The sequence below is a fragment of the Vigna umbellata genome, chromosome 1 (genome assembly GCF_029865625.1).
Source record: "Vigna umbellata cultivar VRB3 chromosome 1, Vumbellata_1.0, whole genome shotgun sequence".
NCBI classification, from domain to species: Eukaryota; Viridiplantae; Streptophyta; class Magnoliopsida; order Fabales; family Fabaceae; genus Vigna; species Vigna umbellata.
The window spans coordinates 42,385,790-42,400,600 of NC_142165.1; the positions used below are offsets into that span (position 1 = coordinate 42,385,790).

General features: G+C 33.9%; 2 protein-coding genes across 2 annotated transcripts; one reads left to right on the forward strand and one right to left on the reverse strand.

Annotated features, from left to right (window-relative positions):
- Positions 1 to 261: 261 nt before the first annotated feature.
- Positions 262 to 2,252, reverse strand: LOC148205422 (uncharacterized). The gene is made up of 2 exons (XM_088091361.1): positions 1,358 to 2,252; positions 262 to 1,280 (listed from the first exon to the last, which is right to left on the reverse strand). Exons 1-2 carry the CDS (start codon positions 2,250 to 2,252, stop codon positions 262 to 264), a joined length of 1,914 nt encoding a protein of 637 aa, XP_087947487.1.
- A 6,243-nt stretch (positions 2,253 to 8,495) lies between these two features.
- LOC124824209 (UDP-glucose 4-epimerase GEPI48-like) lies at positions 8,496 to 13,223 on the forward strand. The gene is made up of 9 exons (XM_047296603.2): positions 8,496 to 8,991; positions 9,605 to 9,654; positions 9,796 to 9,931; positions 10,452 to 10,553; positions 10,733 to 10,960; positions 11,429 to 11,507; positions 11,817 to 11,899; positions 12,563 to 12,654; positions 12,959 to 13,223. The coding sequence occupies exons 1-9, from the start codon at positions 8,812 to 8,814 to the stop codon at positions 13,053 to 13,055; spliced, it is 1,047 nt and encodes a 348-aa protein (XP_047152559.1). The 5' UTR covers positions 8,496 to 8,811; the 3' UTR covers positions 13,056 to 13,223.
- Positions 13,224 to 14,811: the final 1,588 nt, after the last annotated feature.

A 14,811-nucleotide genomic window follows, 5' to 3' on the forward strand; every position in this document is an offset into this window, starting at 1 on the left:
GGTAGATGTTCATCCTCGAACACCCCATATTCTCCTCACTCGACTATCGCACTCGACTGTCCCACGACACATTACCAGTGTACTCGACACTCACACTTAACGATCACTACAAATAAGTGGCAGAATAAAACAAACTGCAATATCGCCACACATGCAAAAACGCCTTCTGTTTCAACGTCAAACATTCATGTATTATCAAATTTCAAGATAATAGTCATCAACAAAATACCCAAGTATGTATGTACAAATCCTTACTACATCCTAATCTATTACAATTTTAGATGTATCGCCTTCAACCGTTTCAGCACTCTCCTTGGCGGGCTCATTGACCTCCGTTGCTCGTTCGGGCTCGTTGTTGGCGACCACCTCCTCATCCTCTTCCCCCTCGAGGACAGCGTCCTCCGGAATTTCTTTCAAGGGCTTCAGCTGACCTTCATGCACATCCTTACGGACGTCAAATTCAGCTCCTTTGGTCGATACCTGAAGCAAGTGCCCGACTTGCCTCAACGCCTTCCTGAAGCCTCTCTTATGTTCATCCATGATCGCATCCTTCAGCTCCTCGATCAACTCCTTGTGCTCAAAGATTTCTACCTTCAGCGCATTTCTCTCTCGGGCCACTATCAGCATCGAGTTCTTCGCTTGGTCCAGATCCCTCGCCATCTGATCGCGTTCTTGTTGGAGGACCACCCCAGCTTCCCGAGTCTTATTCCACCGTGCCTCACCCTCCTTCAACATTTCTTCAGCACGCTTCTGCCTGACCTCACAGCCAGCATGGACCTCGGCAAGCTCTTTCAGTTGGGCACGCACCTTTTCTAACTCAGACCGCATCTGACCCCTATCCGAAGCATACGCCAGATGCCAAGCCAACGCTTGGGCTCGTGTATTCATCTCCAGCAAGCTGTCAGCAATTTGTTGCTCGCTCATGTTCTCGATCACCTTCTTCTCTGAAGCATCCAGGTTGAGGTCCACTCTATGACCCGGCATGAAGGCGCGATCCCATATGCCCAGCGGAAGGGGACGTTCAGTGTCTTCAACCACCTCCTTACTTTTCTTTGACGCCTCGCGGTGAGGGTCGACTGTCTTGGCTTTCCTTTTGCGCACAAGGGGCACCTCAGCTTGTGTTGTCTCCCCAACCGACGCCACTGCGACTGGAGGTGGACCAGATGGTGGCACCTGGGAGCGTTGTTGCTCAACAGACGACCCTGGCCGATTACCTTCATCCCTCTCGCTATCAATGCTCTGAAACCAACTGATACCCCTACCTTTCCTTCCCATTATCTCTGCAAACACAAACATCCACCCACACTGGTCAGCAACAACATAATAATTTACGAAAGTAGTGGGTAAAGACACATACCAAACACCCTCGCCCCCGCGTCATCGAACTCGAGGCAATCTATAATCTGACGTGAAGAGAAGGGGCGGGGCAACGAGGTCAACACACTCAAAGCCTCCAACTCTTCAATCGTCATCTTATCCTCCGGCCACGAGGTAAATTTCAGAGGCTCCTGTGTCCAATATAAGGGAAATCTGGGATTCCCTTCACCATCAAAAAAGAACCGTCGACCAGCATCGGTGATCGACACCTTAAAAAATTTTTCCTTAAAACCCCTATACGATTGCAGGTAAAGCTCTAAAATTGCGTTACCTGGTTCTGAAATCAGTGATACCCACCCTTTCGTCGCAAGCGGGCGACATCTAAAGAAGTACAAAAACAAGCCTACAGTAGGCCTAATTCCTAACAGCCCACACAACACTCCGAAGGCCTGTACATATCCCCAACTATTGGGATGCAGTTGGCTAGGTGCAACATTCAAGGTTCGCAAAACATCTATTTGGAAAGTGGTGAACGGCAATCTTACATACAAATCGTAGAATAACGCAGCATAACAGTAAAAAAATTCATCAGCAGCATTCTCCCTCCCATGACAAACCCTCTCATCCTCCCGACACGCTACCAATTTCACACAAGTCTGATACCCTAGGGTCCTCAACACACAACTATTCTCAATCCAATCCATAAGGATGGCCCTACTCCCAAATTGACTCCTCAGTTCCTTTACCTCACGCGCCGCCCAGGCGTATTCATCTCCGCTAATCAGAGATATCATGCGTCCCCCTGGACCCTCACCACATACGTTTCCATATACGAAGGCTCTCTCCCCATACGGTACTGTAGTAATTGCGGCACATTCCACCGTAGATGACGGCCCCGGCGTTTCACCCCCAGTATCCTGCCCCCTCCCTTCCATGATCAATAGTAAGTACACTAAGACGAAAGAGATTTTAAGGTTACCTGGTTGATTCTCGTAGTAACGCAGGCAATGAGACTGACGGAAGAAGAAGCACTCTCGCTAGCCGTACACGCTCTCAATGTCTGATTTTCTGCAAAAGTGACCCTAAACCCCTTCTGAATCGTGCTGAAGAAGCCAAAACGGTTTATTCGTCAAGCGCCGTAGGATTCTTTTGATCTAACGGCTACTAATTCGCGTCTCTTCACTTCCCTAAAGGAGCGGGAAAACCCTAAAATTCGTAACGCCGTAACCAGCTGTCATCCACGTTTTATCCACGTCTCCTCATTTTCTCAACGACTCCTCGTCTACTCCACGTCTCCTCGTTTTCTCCACCTCCCCTCGACTCTCCAAACAATATTCAAAGTCCTTCGTAACTTTGTCACCCATATACTCGGACTTGGGGGGCATGTACCATAGGATACCCAACGGTCAACCAGTAACAACCACTGAAGGTTACTGTAATGACGTTCGACCACACAGCTTGGTCGATCACTTGATAACCAACCGTAATAGCTTACGACCACGTGACGCTCTCGACCATTTGAGGCTCGACAGACAACCGCATAAGCGATGTCGCGACATGAGACATACGTCCGACACGTCATCCACCTAGGTCGACACGAATGATGATCGACATACAGAGGCTCGACAGACAACCGCATAAGCGATGTCGCGACATGAGACATACGTCCGACACGTCATCCACTTAGGTCGACACGAATGATGATTGACATACAGAATGTGACACCGTGATCTAGCAGTTAAGCAGTTACACACCTTGACTGAATAACGCCGCGAATCACGACCATATATCGTGGAAATAATTGACTCAGTGACAGCGCACAATTCGACGGTTACAACTTCCACTTCAGTAACTGACCGGATTTTCAGGTAAACGGTTTATTATGTTAATTTAAATATACGAAGCACACCAGAAAAAAGGTACGTTTTTCCCCTAAGAGAAAATTGATTGAGATTTCTCATATTTCGAACAACACCCCTGTTGACTTGAGCGTCGGAGTGCCTTTGCAGGTACCCAGCCCACTTTGCTTACGAAGATTCGAGAAGAGAAAGAGAAATATAACACAGTGAAGCCAGCACCAGAGAGAAAGGGAGCAAGGTTGTTAGGTTCGTATCTTGGTCTCTACATCCCTACTGAAACAATTTGCTTCAATATAAAGGATCCTCAGCTGCTTGCATCAGTGGATATATTAATCTTACGGAACCAAAGACACAAAATTAAGTCAGATTTTAAGTAAAAAAAGAATCATAGTAGTTCCAACCAAACGTAGCTTAATTGAAGAAAATAAAATGATTGTTATCAGTATGTTAATTGTGTTTGAAAACAAGTTGTGGTGTTTTGCGAATGAGTTTTATTTTATGTTTATAAATATATTTTATAAGAAAATTACCAAAAGGGATAAACTTTAAAAACTAACTTTTCTTTTAAGAAAAATTTCAGTTGTATTTTAAACACGATTTCAAAATACATGGTACATTGTTCACTGTGTATTTATTATTTAAACGGTATAGACAAAAATGATTAAATTAAACAAAATTGGAATCAAATCAAACAACAACAAAATAATAAAACTAAATTGAACAAATTCAATAAAAATAAAGACCAAATTAATATTTAAACTACAAACTAACAAGTTAAAATCAGCTTAATTGCTTTCTTAGAGCCTTTTCTTTTTACAATAATGCTAACTATAAACTTAAGTTAATGTGTGTAGATTCAATGCTATTTTCATTATTTTTTGACCCATCATGCGAGGGTAGGATAGGGTTTTCCAAAATTGAAATACTATGAAATTAGCATCATTGCAATACTAGGTCAAAATTCCACACAATGATTGCTGAGATGATTCCATGTGATCTGAGTCTTCTTTACCACTATTCATTAAAAAAACATCTATTTTTCTAATAAAAAATATTATATTAACAATAAAATAATTTTGTGTTTTATTCCCTTTCAGGTTGTCCTCGTTCCTACTTTTGTTTTACTCTCCAAAGGCTGCATTGAGAAGGACTACTTCAGATTCCGATCCTTCTTCTACCCAATCAAGGACCATAGAAGAAGGTCCTTCAATCATAACCCTAAAAGCTAATAATAGTGGCTGTCAATCTGACAAAATTTGAGCCATTAAAAAATATTGTTAATCGCTGTTCTTAAAATGTTGATTAACATTAATAGTGTATTTAAGCTTATGATTATTATTTGTTTAATAATAAATTATACATCACATTAAATTTGGGTTTGTTAGGCTATCACCAAATTTGGCAGCTCAAAATTTGTCTTCTTGGCCTTTTTTTATGATGGAATGTGTTGGGATGAGTATCATAATCATCAATTTGACATGTTGGTTGCTATTGATATACACAAGTTTTTTTTTAATAATAGCTTGTAAAAAAGAAAATATATATCTATGTCTATTTTAAATTGTCGTGAAAGTTTACAAAATAATGAGTATAAAAATTGTATAGTTTAATAAAAATGACTAAATAACCTTAATTTTTAGTTTTTTTTAATAATTATGCAATTTCCCATACAAAGTAGTGAAACGATCAAGTTTTATAAATTTTATAAATATGGATAAGTTGTATTTGAAAGACATAAACTTATCGTAAGAAAACCGAACACGAATGATATCATTTTAGTTCAAATAATACATACAATTCAAATTAAAAAGAATAATTAAGTTGTTTTTTATTTGCATGATTTTTTTTTCTTATCTAAAAGTCGTGTAAGATTACTACAACTTCCTTTTAGAAGTGTGTAGATACATCACGCATGCATGGTTTTTTCATAATACATTTTTGCATTCATGTCCAACTTATCTATATTTTTAAAAAACTTTTTAAATTTCTTTGTTTTAATAATTTGAACTATAGCCCAAAAAAAAACTATTTTTTATCATCTACACATGCTATTGTTAGGCAAAGGAAAAATGTTATTAAAGGTTGTTTGTATTTTTATATGAAAATACAAACATGTTGACTTTGAAGGATGAAACTTGCAACTTCTAAAGTCAATATCTAAAGTCCAAGGTAGACATTCATTAGTGAATAAAATAGCATAACGTACGCACATATAAAGTTATTAGACATTTATTAGTGAATAAAATAGCATAAATGTGAATAAATTATAATAAAAGCTACCCATTCTTTAAGTTTAAAAACTTCTTCATTCTTCAAAACTTAAACATAAGAAATATGTTAATCTTTTTCAAAAAGAAAGCCGAAACATATGAATTTATTACTATTTCAATAATAATATATTATATATCAAGTTTAAGTATTTCTTATATGTAAAACAAGTTTGTTAGAGTATATTTAATGTAAGGGTTTGTTTGAGATCATATATTACTGTTTTTTGGTAGGTTTTATTATGCCATGTAAAATGTAATATTTCATTTAATTTTTTATTTAATGGTCCGATCTCATTTTTCGATTTTAAGTAAGTTTTTGTTGGTGTTATAATTTAATTTACCTTTGTTTTTATTTTTTGTATAAGGACGTAAAAGGAAATATTTTTGTTAATATTTCGAGAGTTCTTTTATAGAAATTCTTTTTCAATGGAAATTTGAAATGTCGCTTAGAAGATATGTGAAAATGTGACAAGAAAAATATTCTTTAACCAATATAATTTTTTTACATTTATTTAACATTATTTTTTATTTTTTTAAAATAAAAAAAAAAGAAGTTATTTTTTAGGATTATTTTATTTTTGTATTTTATGTTAAATAAATGTAAAATTGCTCACAGTATTGTTACTTTATATATAATATTTTAAGCGAATAAAAAATTAATATCAACACAATTAATATTATTTTATAAGTTTCCATATACATTATATTTTAAAGTTTTCTATCCATAAAGATGAATTCTTCATTCTTAATGAGAAATAAAAAAAGTAAAAAAGGAAAATAAAAATATGTATAAATATACTTGTTATATGCCAGCAAGTTGTTAGTTACTCTTTATTATGACACGGGTATAAAAAATACACAATTATCTAAATAAATATATTGTACTTATCAATAGCTTAAAAAAATAATTTTATAATTCTTTTATATGCTTATTTTTTTAGTTTTTATAATTGGATTTATTTTGTTAGGAGATAATGCAAGATAAAAAGTATAATAAAATCATACAATATATTTGTCACATCAACACCTAATAAAACTTATCTAATAATGGTACCAACTAAAAGTATATTTATAATAAACGCACCTAAGGTTATTAAAACTTGATTTATGCCCAGATTAGATAAAGCATGATAAGATCAAATATAACAAATCTTTATAATATTTAATGCTTGACAAATACTAAATTATGTGTGTATATATATTATAATTATATTAAGATTTAGAATGATTCAAACATCAAATGACAACAAATGCTAAATTAAATTTTGACATCCAATTTTATTCACCTATTTTATATAAACTAAACGTTAACATAATTTTTAGTTCAATCAATTTATTTTATAATTGATTTGGCAACTTTTATTAACTAACTTATGATTTTTACTAATCGTGATAATGGTCACCAGGAATAACTCATAAATTCATATATATATATATATATATATATATATATATATATATATTATAAACAAAAAATAGGATTATTAATGATTATTTCTATAGTCATAAAAAATGACATGGTCCCTCTTTCTTTTTTCTTCTTTTTTTTCTTTAATAAAGGAATGAATTTACTCTTAATATTAAATAAAAGTTTCTGTGTAAACTATATTTTTTTAACATTTTTTACATTAGAAGAAAAAGAAAAGAGTCACAATCTGACTATATGATTTGAAGCGTATCCAGAAACATTGCACATCCCATCACATGTTCATGCCGTCAGTACATTGCAATACTTTTTTTTTTTAATTTAAGAGTGTTTCATTATCGTTATTATATGATTTAATCGGTTTGGGTTTTTTTTACTAAGTCTTTACATATACTGATTTTAATATATTAAAAAAAGATTATAATATATTTTACAATATTGAAATCAATGTACATTTATATATTTTAAAAATATAATAAAAGAATAATATAAAAAATCAATAATTTAAATTGAATTTAAAAATTCTTAAATACTTTTAAACATTCTTAAGTATTACAAAGTATATTTTAGATTTATATCAAATCATTTATATTGTGGTAAAAACCCATTTTAAACGAAGATAATTTATGTTGAAAATATTAAAACGCAATTCAAGACGCTGGAAATTATCAATTAAAAAAAATATAAGGAGTTTTCCAAAATCTTAAATCTAATAGTTTTTAAAAATATATATATATATTAAAGTATTTATTATCTTTTAATTTTTTTTTACCAATTTTCACTTAACTAAATCGTTTTATGACCACATTCGATTATGTATTTATATTTTTAAAATTTAAAATATTTATAAGTGAAAAGGGCCTTATCGATTATTTGATTATACTAAAAAAAATTATCATGACAAATACAACAAAGACTATACAATGTATTAACTCTAACAAAATCCTATTATAGTAAATAAATTACACGTTCACTCTTAATTTAATAATTATAAAAATGATTAATTTACAAAAAATAATGTTATTAAACTTATCACACGGAACTAAAATTCTCATTATCGTAAGGCTAACGATTAGTAGAATTAGTTCAGAGGTTGACTCTTTAGGAGTTAACACTGTAATTTTGATCCATTAACTACATAAGTTGAATTAGAATAAAAAATTAAAGTAATTAAATAGTGGAGTTAATGCTAAGTAAAGTAGAAAAATTAAGCCATTAAATAATGGAGTTGAACCTATAAGTTAAGCTTACCTCCACTTTTAACCAAGTGCTCCAGATCCATTTTCCCAAGTTTAAAAGTCAAATAAGGATGCTTATGGTAATAATCCTGATTTTTGTTACATAAGGAAAAAATCGCATTAGCTAATAATCCTGTTTTATTACAAATAATCACCATTCAGGAAGAAAATCCCTGTTTAAAAACGATAATTCGATCTTTAAAGCACAATAATGGTGCAAAGAATATTATCTTACGAAATTAGTGAGCATAATCCCGTAATTAAAATTTAAAACGATAGCCACTCAAGGAAGTAACAAGAGGTTAATTAGAAAGAGAAAAGAAGAGAATGAGTATGAAATGAGAAATTGCAGTGACAGGGGTGGAAGGAATAGGAAGCAGTAAGACAAAATCCGAAGCAAAGACACAGTGGAGATCCACGTGGATGACCTGGAAATCCGCAGTATAAAAATTTAGAAAAAAAAAAGAAAAAAAAAAGGTGAAATTTGCGGTATTTAAAGCTAAAGTAGCACTTGAGACTTTAGATTCAAAAAAATCTCATGACTTTGTTGTGAACGTGTTACTCACAGAATTCTCGCCTTCTCCTGGCGCGTAACAAACTCGTAGCTTTTCCACTGCCATAACTCATCCTTCTCTTTCGCTATTCTGTTCACGCATTCTTGTATTCTTCCGTTTTTTTCTCTCCTGCCAAAAACTTTCGTTATGCCAATGATTCTGGTTACCGGTGGTGCCGGATACATTGGTAGCCACACCGTCCTCCAGCTTCTCCTCGCCGGTTACAACGTATTGGCCGTCGACAACTTCGACAACTCCTCTGCAGTCTCCATATCCAGAGTCAAGGAACTCGCCGGAAAATTGGCAAAGAACTTTTCCTTTGTCGAGGTACCGGGTTTCGACGGTTTTCTTTTTTATTCTATTTGAAAAACAAAAACCCAATTTGGATTGTTGCATGGTCCTCAGAATATGATGGTTGTGGTTTTTTCGTTGTTGATTTCGATTTAACGTTTTTATTTTTTCGATTTGTTGTCTCTGTCTTGAGTTTGTGTGATTTTTTGAGTTTTTCACCGGGCCTGTAAACTGTGGTGGCCCCACTGACACGTAAAAGCAAAAGTGTAGCGATGCGCTTTATTCCATAGTTTGGTAAATACCAAACAAACAGACGGTGACAAGTTCGAATTATGTTTTTCTGCGTTTCGTGACAGTTTGGAACTAACTCTGTCTGTTTCACAATTAGTGTGACAAGTACACACTGTACTTTTGATGTGATGTGTGTTTTGTGATTTGTTGTATTGCTTTCCATGATTCCAATTTTATTACCAATAAAAACTATATTCTGTATCCTGTATTTGTGTTTTTTCTCTCTCTAAAGTTCAATTTTAAGCTAAATTCTTGTCTTTTTCGGTGCAGGTTCTTGTTTTTGTTTATTACAAGTTCTTAATTATTGATACTTTATTGTGGTGCTGATTGGCTCTTCGTTTTATTTTTCCTGCTGCAGTTAGACTTGCGGAACAGAGCTGCGCTCGAGAAAGTTTTTACAAACCAAAAGTAAGTATTGTGCAGCATTTTTTGTAATTGAGAAAAGGAAAATAATGATTTCTGTCGGTGCTTCACGTTCTATTGTAGTTCTATTCGGTAAATGATTGGTAAATAAAAGCTGTTTGTCATGTATGTCTCTTTTTCCTGCAGGTTTGATGCTGTCATACATTTTGCTGGGCTGAAAGCAGTCGGTGAAAGTGTGGAGAAACCACTACTGTACTTTGACAACAACTTGATTGGGACAATCATCCTATTTCAAGTCATGGTTGCCCATGGATGCAAGAAGGTGTGCTCATTTTAGTTTTGATCTTATTGCTGATAAAAGAAAAGAATTAGTTTTGATCTGTTGGGTCTGTTTTGATTGGCATCAACTGCATGGATAAATGTAGCAATATTGATGAATATTGTCACACTTCCATTGCATCAATCTGTGAGACCACAATCAGCGGAAGTGTTCCCCCATTAAAGACTGATGACAAGTAGACTCCTTTACAACCATACATTCCATCAACACTCATTTTTCCCTATTTCTGTTTCTATGAGATCATATCACCTGTTGAACCCCTCTGTTTCCCTATCTAGGGTTAACTGCATATCAATGTTCACCAATTCTCTTCCACACTAAATTACAGTTGTTTGTTAAAAAAATATTAATTAGAAGCAACATCTTAAGATGAAGTCTGAACCTTTTTCTTTTTATGGTCCCCTGCTATCTTGAAGTTTCTTGTGGAATTTGTTGCGCATATATTTTATTGATGCTTCAATCTGAAGACTTGACTGATTTTATATTTCTTGAATGATGTCAGCTTGTGTTCTCATCTTCAGCAACTGTATATGGCTGGCCAAAGGAGGTTCCATGTACCGAAGAATTCCCTTTGTCATCGACAAACCCATATGGAAGGACCAAGGTATGAGTAGGAGATTGTTAGACAGTAAAACTGAAGATGCTCTAATGATGACTGTTTGCAAAATGAAAAAAGTGGTTTTCTATTTTAATTTTATAATTTTTGAGTATTACTGATAGCAATGTACTATGTTTTGTCTTGGAAACGGACAATAACATCGATGAGAGGTTTTGTTTTTTCAGCTTATCATCGAAGAGATGTGTCGTGATCTCTACTGTGCGGATTCAAATTGGAAAATTATACTGTTGAGATACTTTAATCCAGTTGGTGCACATCCTAGTGGTTTTATTGGTGAGGATCCTCGTGGAGTTCCGAACAATCTCATGCCCTTTGTTCAACAAGTGGCAGTTGGCAGACTCCCTTCACTGACAGTTTTTGGAAACGATTATAAAACATGCGACGGCACTGGAGTATGTTATCACTTTTTTGAATTGGTTTAGTGAATTTTTTCCTTTGTAAAGATTGCATGCAATCTTCACCCCCACTCCCTCCTATAAAAACTTTAGATGAGAAACAAGTGACCTTAGACTAGTCCACAGACCATATTGCTAAAATAATAAGATAAAACTTCCATAGAAATATTCCCATTAATTTGATTGTCATGTGTAAAGAGACAAAGGGCTTATTAGAGATGTGATTAACAACTAATAGACATTTCTAGCAACCTAACTAACAAATTCCATCTAGTTAATACAACTAACAGTTGACTAATATCCTGTAATGATACACCTTTTCCCTTTGGTTTGGAATGTTTCAATGATTTTGGACATCCTGAGCTTTCATAGTCTCAGTTTGCCAAATTGTTACAAGCATTCATTCTCATTTCTAAAAGCTGCCTTCGATTTCTTCAAGGATCTTACATATTTTTTTTTTCTTAGGTTCGCGATTACATTCATGTTGTTGACTTAGCAGAAGGGCACATTGCTGCTTTGCGTAAACTGGATGATCCTAAAATAGGTATTATTTCCAATCTATTATTTTCTTCTAATAATTTAGTAGTGTTTTCGATTTGGTAAACCCTGAAAGATTGTGAATGTGAAATGATTTTTTATCTGTACAAGCAATGATAACTTTTCCTATTGGCCCATTTTGTTTTGCATTTTCCCTTTTTAGTATGTGACTTTGTTAAATAATGAGCTGAAACCTCGGTCTTAACCAAAGTCAAATACTGCCATATGATCTGGGTTGCTCACTTAAGCGAATGAGATAAGGCTTTGTTGTTGTCGTGTAGTTACCTTGATAAAATTTTATTGATTGTTTAAACAGGTTGCGAAGTTTATAACTTGGGAACAGGAAAGGGAACATCAGTTTTGGAGATGGTAAAGGCTTTTGAACAGGCCTCTGGAAAGGTAACAGAGTGATAGTTTTATTTCTGTTTTTGTTTTGTGTAATATAAACCTTGTCATTGTATACAAACGCAATTTTGTTTCTTTGTATTGTCCCGGGACTTCAAATTTTGCAGCGTAACATTCATTTGAAATGCCTAGCATCTCTTAATCAGTTGCATTCTGATAAGATACAATGAAATGGAAGAAATGTGAAGCAAATTCAACTGTGTAGTTATTGGACTGTCATCAGTATGTCCTGGAGCATTCCTCTGGTTTTTTTGAATCTTAAGTACATATTTATCTCTTTCCGACTGCTACAAATTCATGGATCAAAGGAATAGAGATCAAACTCATAAAGAGAGATGGAGAGCATGCTTACACTCAATAGAAGAGATACATTTGAGCTCTTATTTATTGAGAGCTTATTCTGGTCTAATTCTATAAACTAAGCAGTAACTACTAAACTGAAACTACAATGAATTCCAGGATCTCCGTGACTGACTACTACAGATTCACTGAGCAACAAAAGTTTTAGAAATCAAACATCTGCCCATTATATACAACAAACGTGTTGAATTTCTAGTGTTTAAGGAGATAAACTGAACCAACTCTTTTGTAATATATCTGGATTAAGCTACTCTTCAGTACATGACTAATTCAATTTCACAATTTATTATTGTTCAGAAAATTCCACTTGCAATGGGTGGTCGTAGACCTGGAGACGCTGAAATTGTTTATGCTTCAACGAAGAAAGCGGAAAAAGAACTTAATTGGAAGTAAGTATTGATTTGCATCAAAGTGAACAATAGCCACCTTTTTTTTTCTCAGTCTTAAGGCTCAGTTTTTTTGCCTTAAGTTTATAATTTCTTTCATTGTCATTACCGTCCTTGTGAATATCACCACCGTGTTATTTAATGACCGAATGATTTCACGTCAATTCAAAACTCTTTTTGTTGTGTCAAGCTGCAACCAATATTCAAATGTTTTCATCTTTCTTGTAAAAAATATTGGGCAAGGTTTCTCGAAGTTTTATTTCCTCCCCTTTTTTATTTCTTTCTCACAAATTTATTGTCGTTGCAGGGCTAAACACGGGATCGATGATATGTGTCGGGATCAATGGAACTGGGCTAGCAAAAACCCTTATGGCTATGGTAGATCTGGAGATTCCCCCAAGTGATGCTTATGATTGTTAGATTAAGTATAGATGCTTTCTTTTGGGGTCTTTTTGAACCCTGTCTCCCAATAGGTCCTAAAGTTCTTACTTAGCCTTTCTAAGATAGAAAATCCTTTCTTAATTATGAATTTCAATAATGTGGTAAATAAGTAGTGGTTTTGTTTTGCTTTAGTTATTCTTTTCGGTTTCCCGCTTACAGTATGAGCATTTTCATGATCTTCAAGAACGTATTTATAAATCTAAACCACACATTATAGATTATGACTAACGAGTAATATCATGCCTTACCTCATTATTCGTAATAAAGTCTTACTTAACAATATGTTTCGATATTCATGTTTTTTCTTTATCTTCTATTCCTGCCATTGGACTAGAACTCGCAAACATAGAAAGTTAAAATATTTCACTGTGTCACGCACTCCAAGGAAGAAGCGGAACTTTTGAATTAATGTTTAATGCGATTCACATTCACAAAGCAACTAGAAAGTTTGTTCTCTCTAACTGTGATCATATTTCTTTCATATGTCTTTATTATGATTATTTCGAAAGACGTTGTTTCAAATATAAACAGAGTCTTTATTATGATTTTTTCATCCTACTTTTTCTCAATACGACTGATCGATTAGATCAATTATATGTTTTTTACCCGTAATAATAATTAGTTTATCCATGTAACTTATTTTATTAAGATCCATTAAAGTGAACTTAAAATTACTTGTCATCCTCACTCAAATTTATATCAATCTATTTAGATTTGAAAACTGGAACTCTAAAACGTATATAATCAATTTCCCACATTCATCTTATACTGAAATAATTGTAGAGTAGATGAGATTTTTATCCTTAAAATTGACAAAGTGTATAACCTTAACTTGTAGGGTCACTATATTGAACTTTACTTTTATCATCTACTTTTGTCATCTTTAATCTTTGAATAGAAACCATAATGTAGCAGTCGCCTTATGTGACTACATTCATGTTCGGCCCAAGAACTAATATTAATAGAGTTTCATAAACATTTGGAGTTGTGTAAACCTCTTTCTTAAACCATGGTAAGAAAATGTTATGTTCATTAAATGTCCATTTTTCACTCATCCATGGGTGTGCAAACTTGATTTCATAGATGTGTTGCGAAATATAAGGAATCACATTGACAATATTGCTTAAGAAGTATTAACGAGTTTTATCAACTTCTTTTCTAATAATATTTTCAATCTTCATTCCTCGAACACCTTTATATTCACATTTACCTTCATGACAACTCTTAGGAACTCCTACTAGTTCATAACTTGGCATATATAACTTAAGTAGAATTCAATGACTTTTTCTGCAATGTATCTCTCTATAATTGAAGGTTCTGGTTAATACTGATTAGTGACACATCTATTTAAGACCTTCATGTATCTCTCAATTGGGTACGTCCATCCCAATAACATCAATCCACATAATCGAATTTCCCTTACTAGATGAAGGCTCAAATGAACCATGATATTGAAAAATGAGGATGAAAAATAAATTTCCAATTGACACAATAGTCTGATGACCTCATTTTCCAAACCATCTAACACTCGAGGGTTAATAACTTTCCTGCAAATGGCATTATAAAACATACTCAATCATGTTATAATACTTCTAACAAAAGCAAGTAAGATGACTCAAATAGCTATTGTTAAAAGTTGTTACATCAACACATGACGATCATGAAGCTTTAAACCAACTAACTTTAAATCTTTTATAGAAAATAAACTACTAATATTTG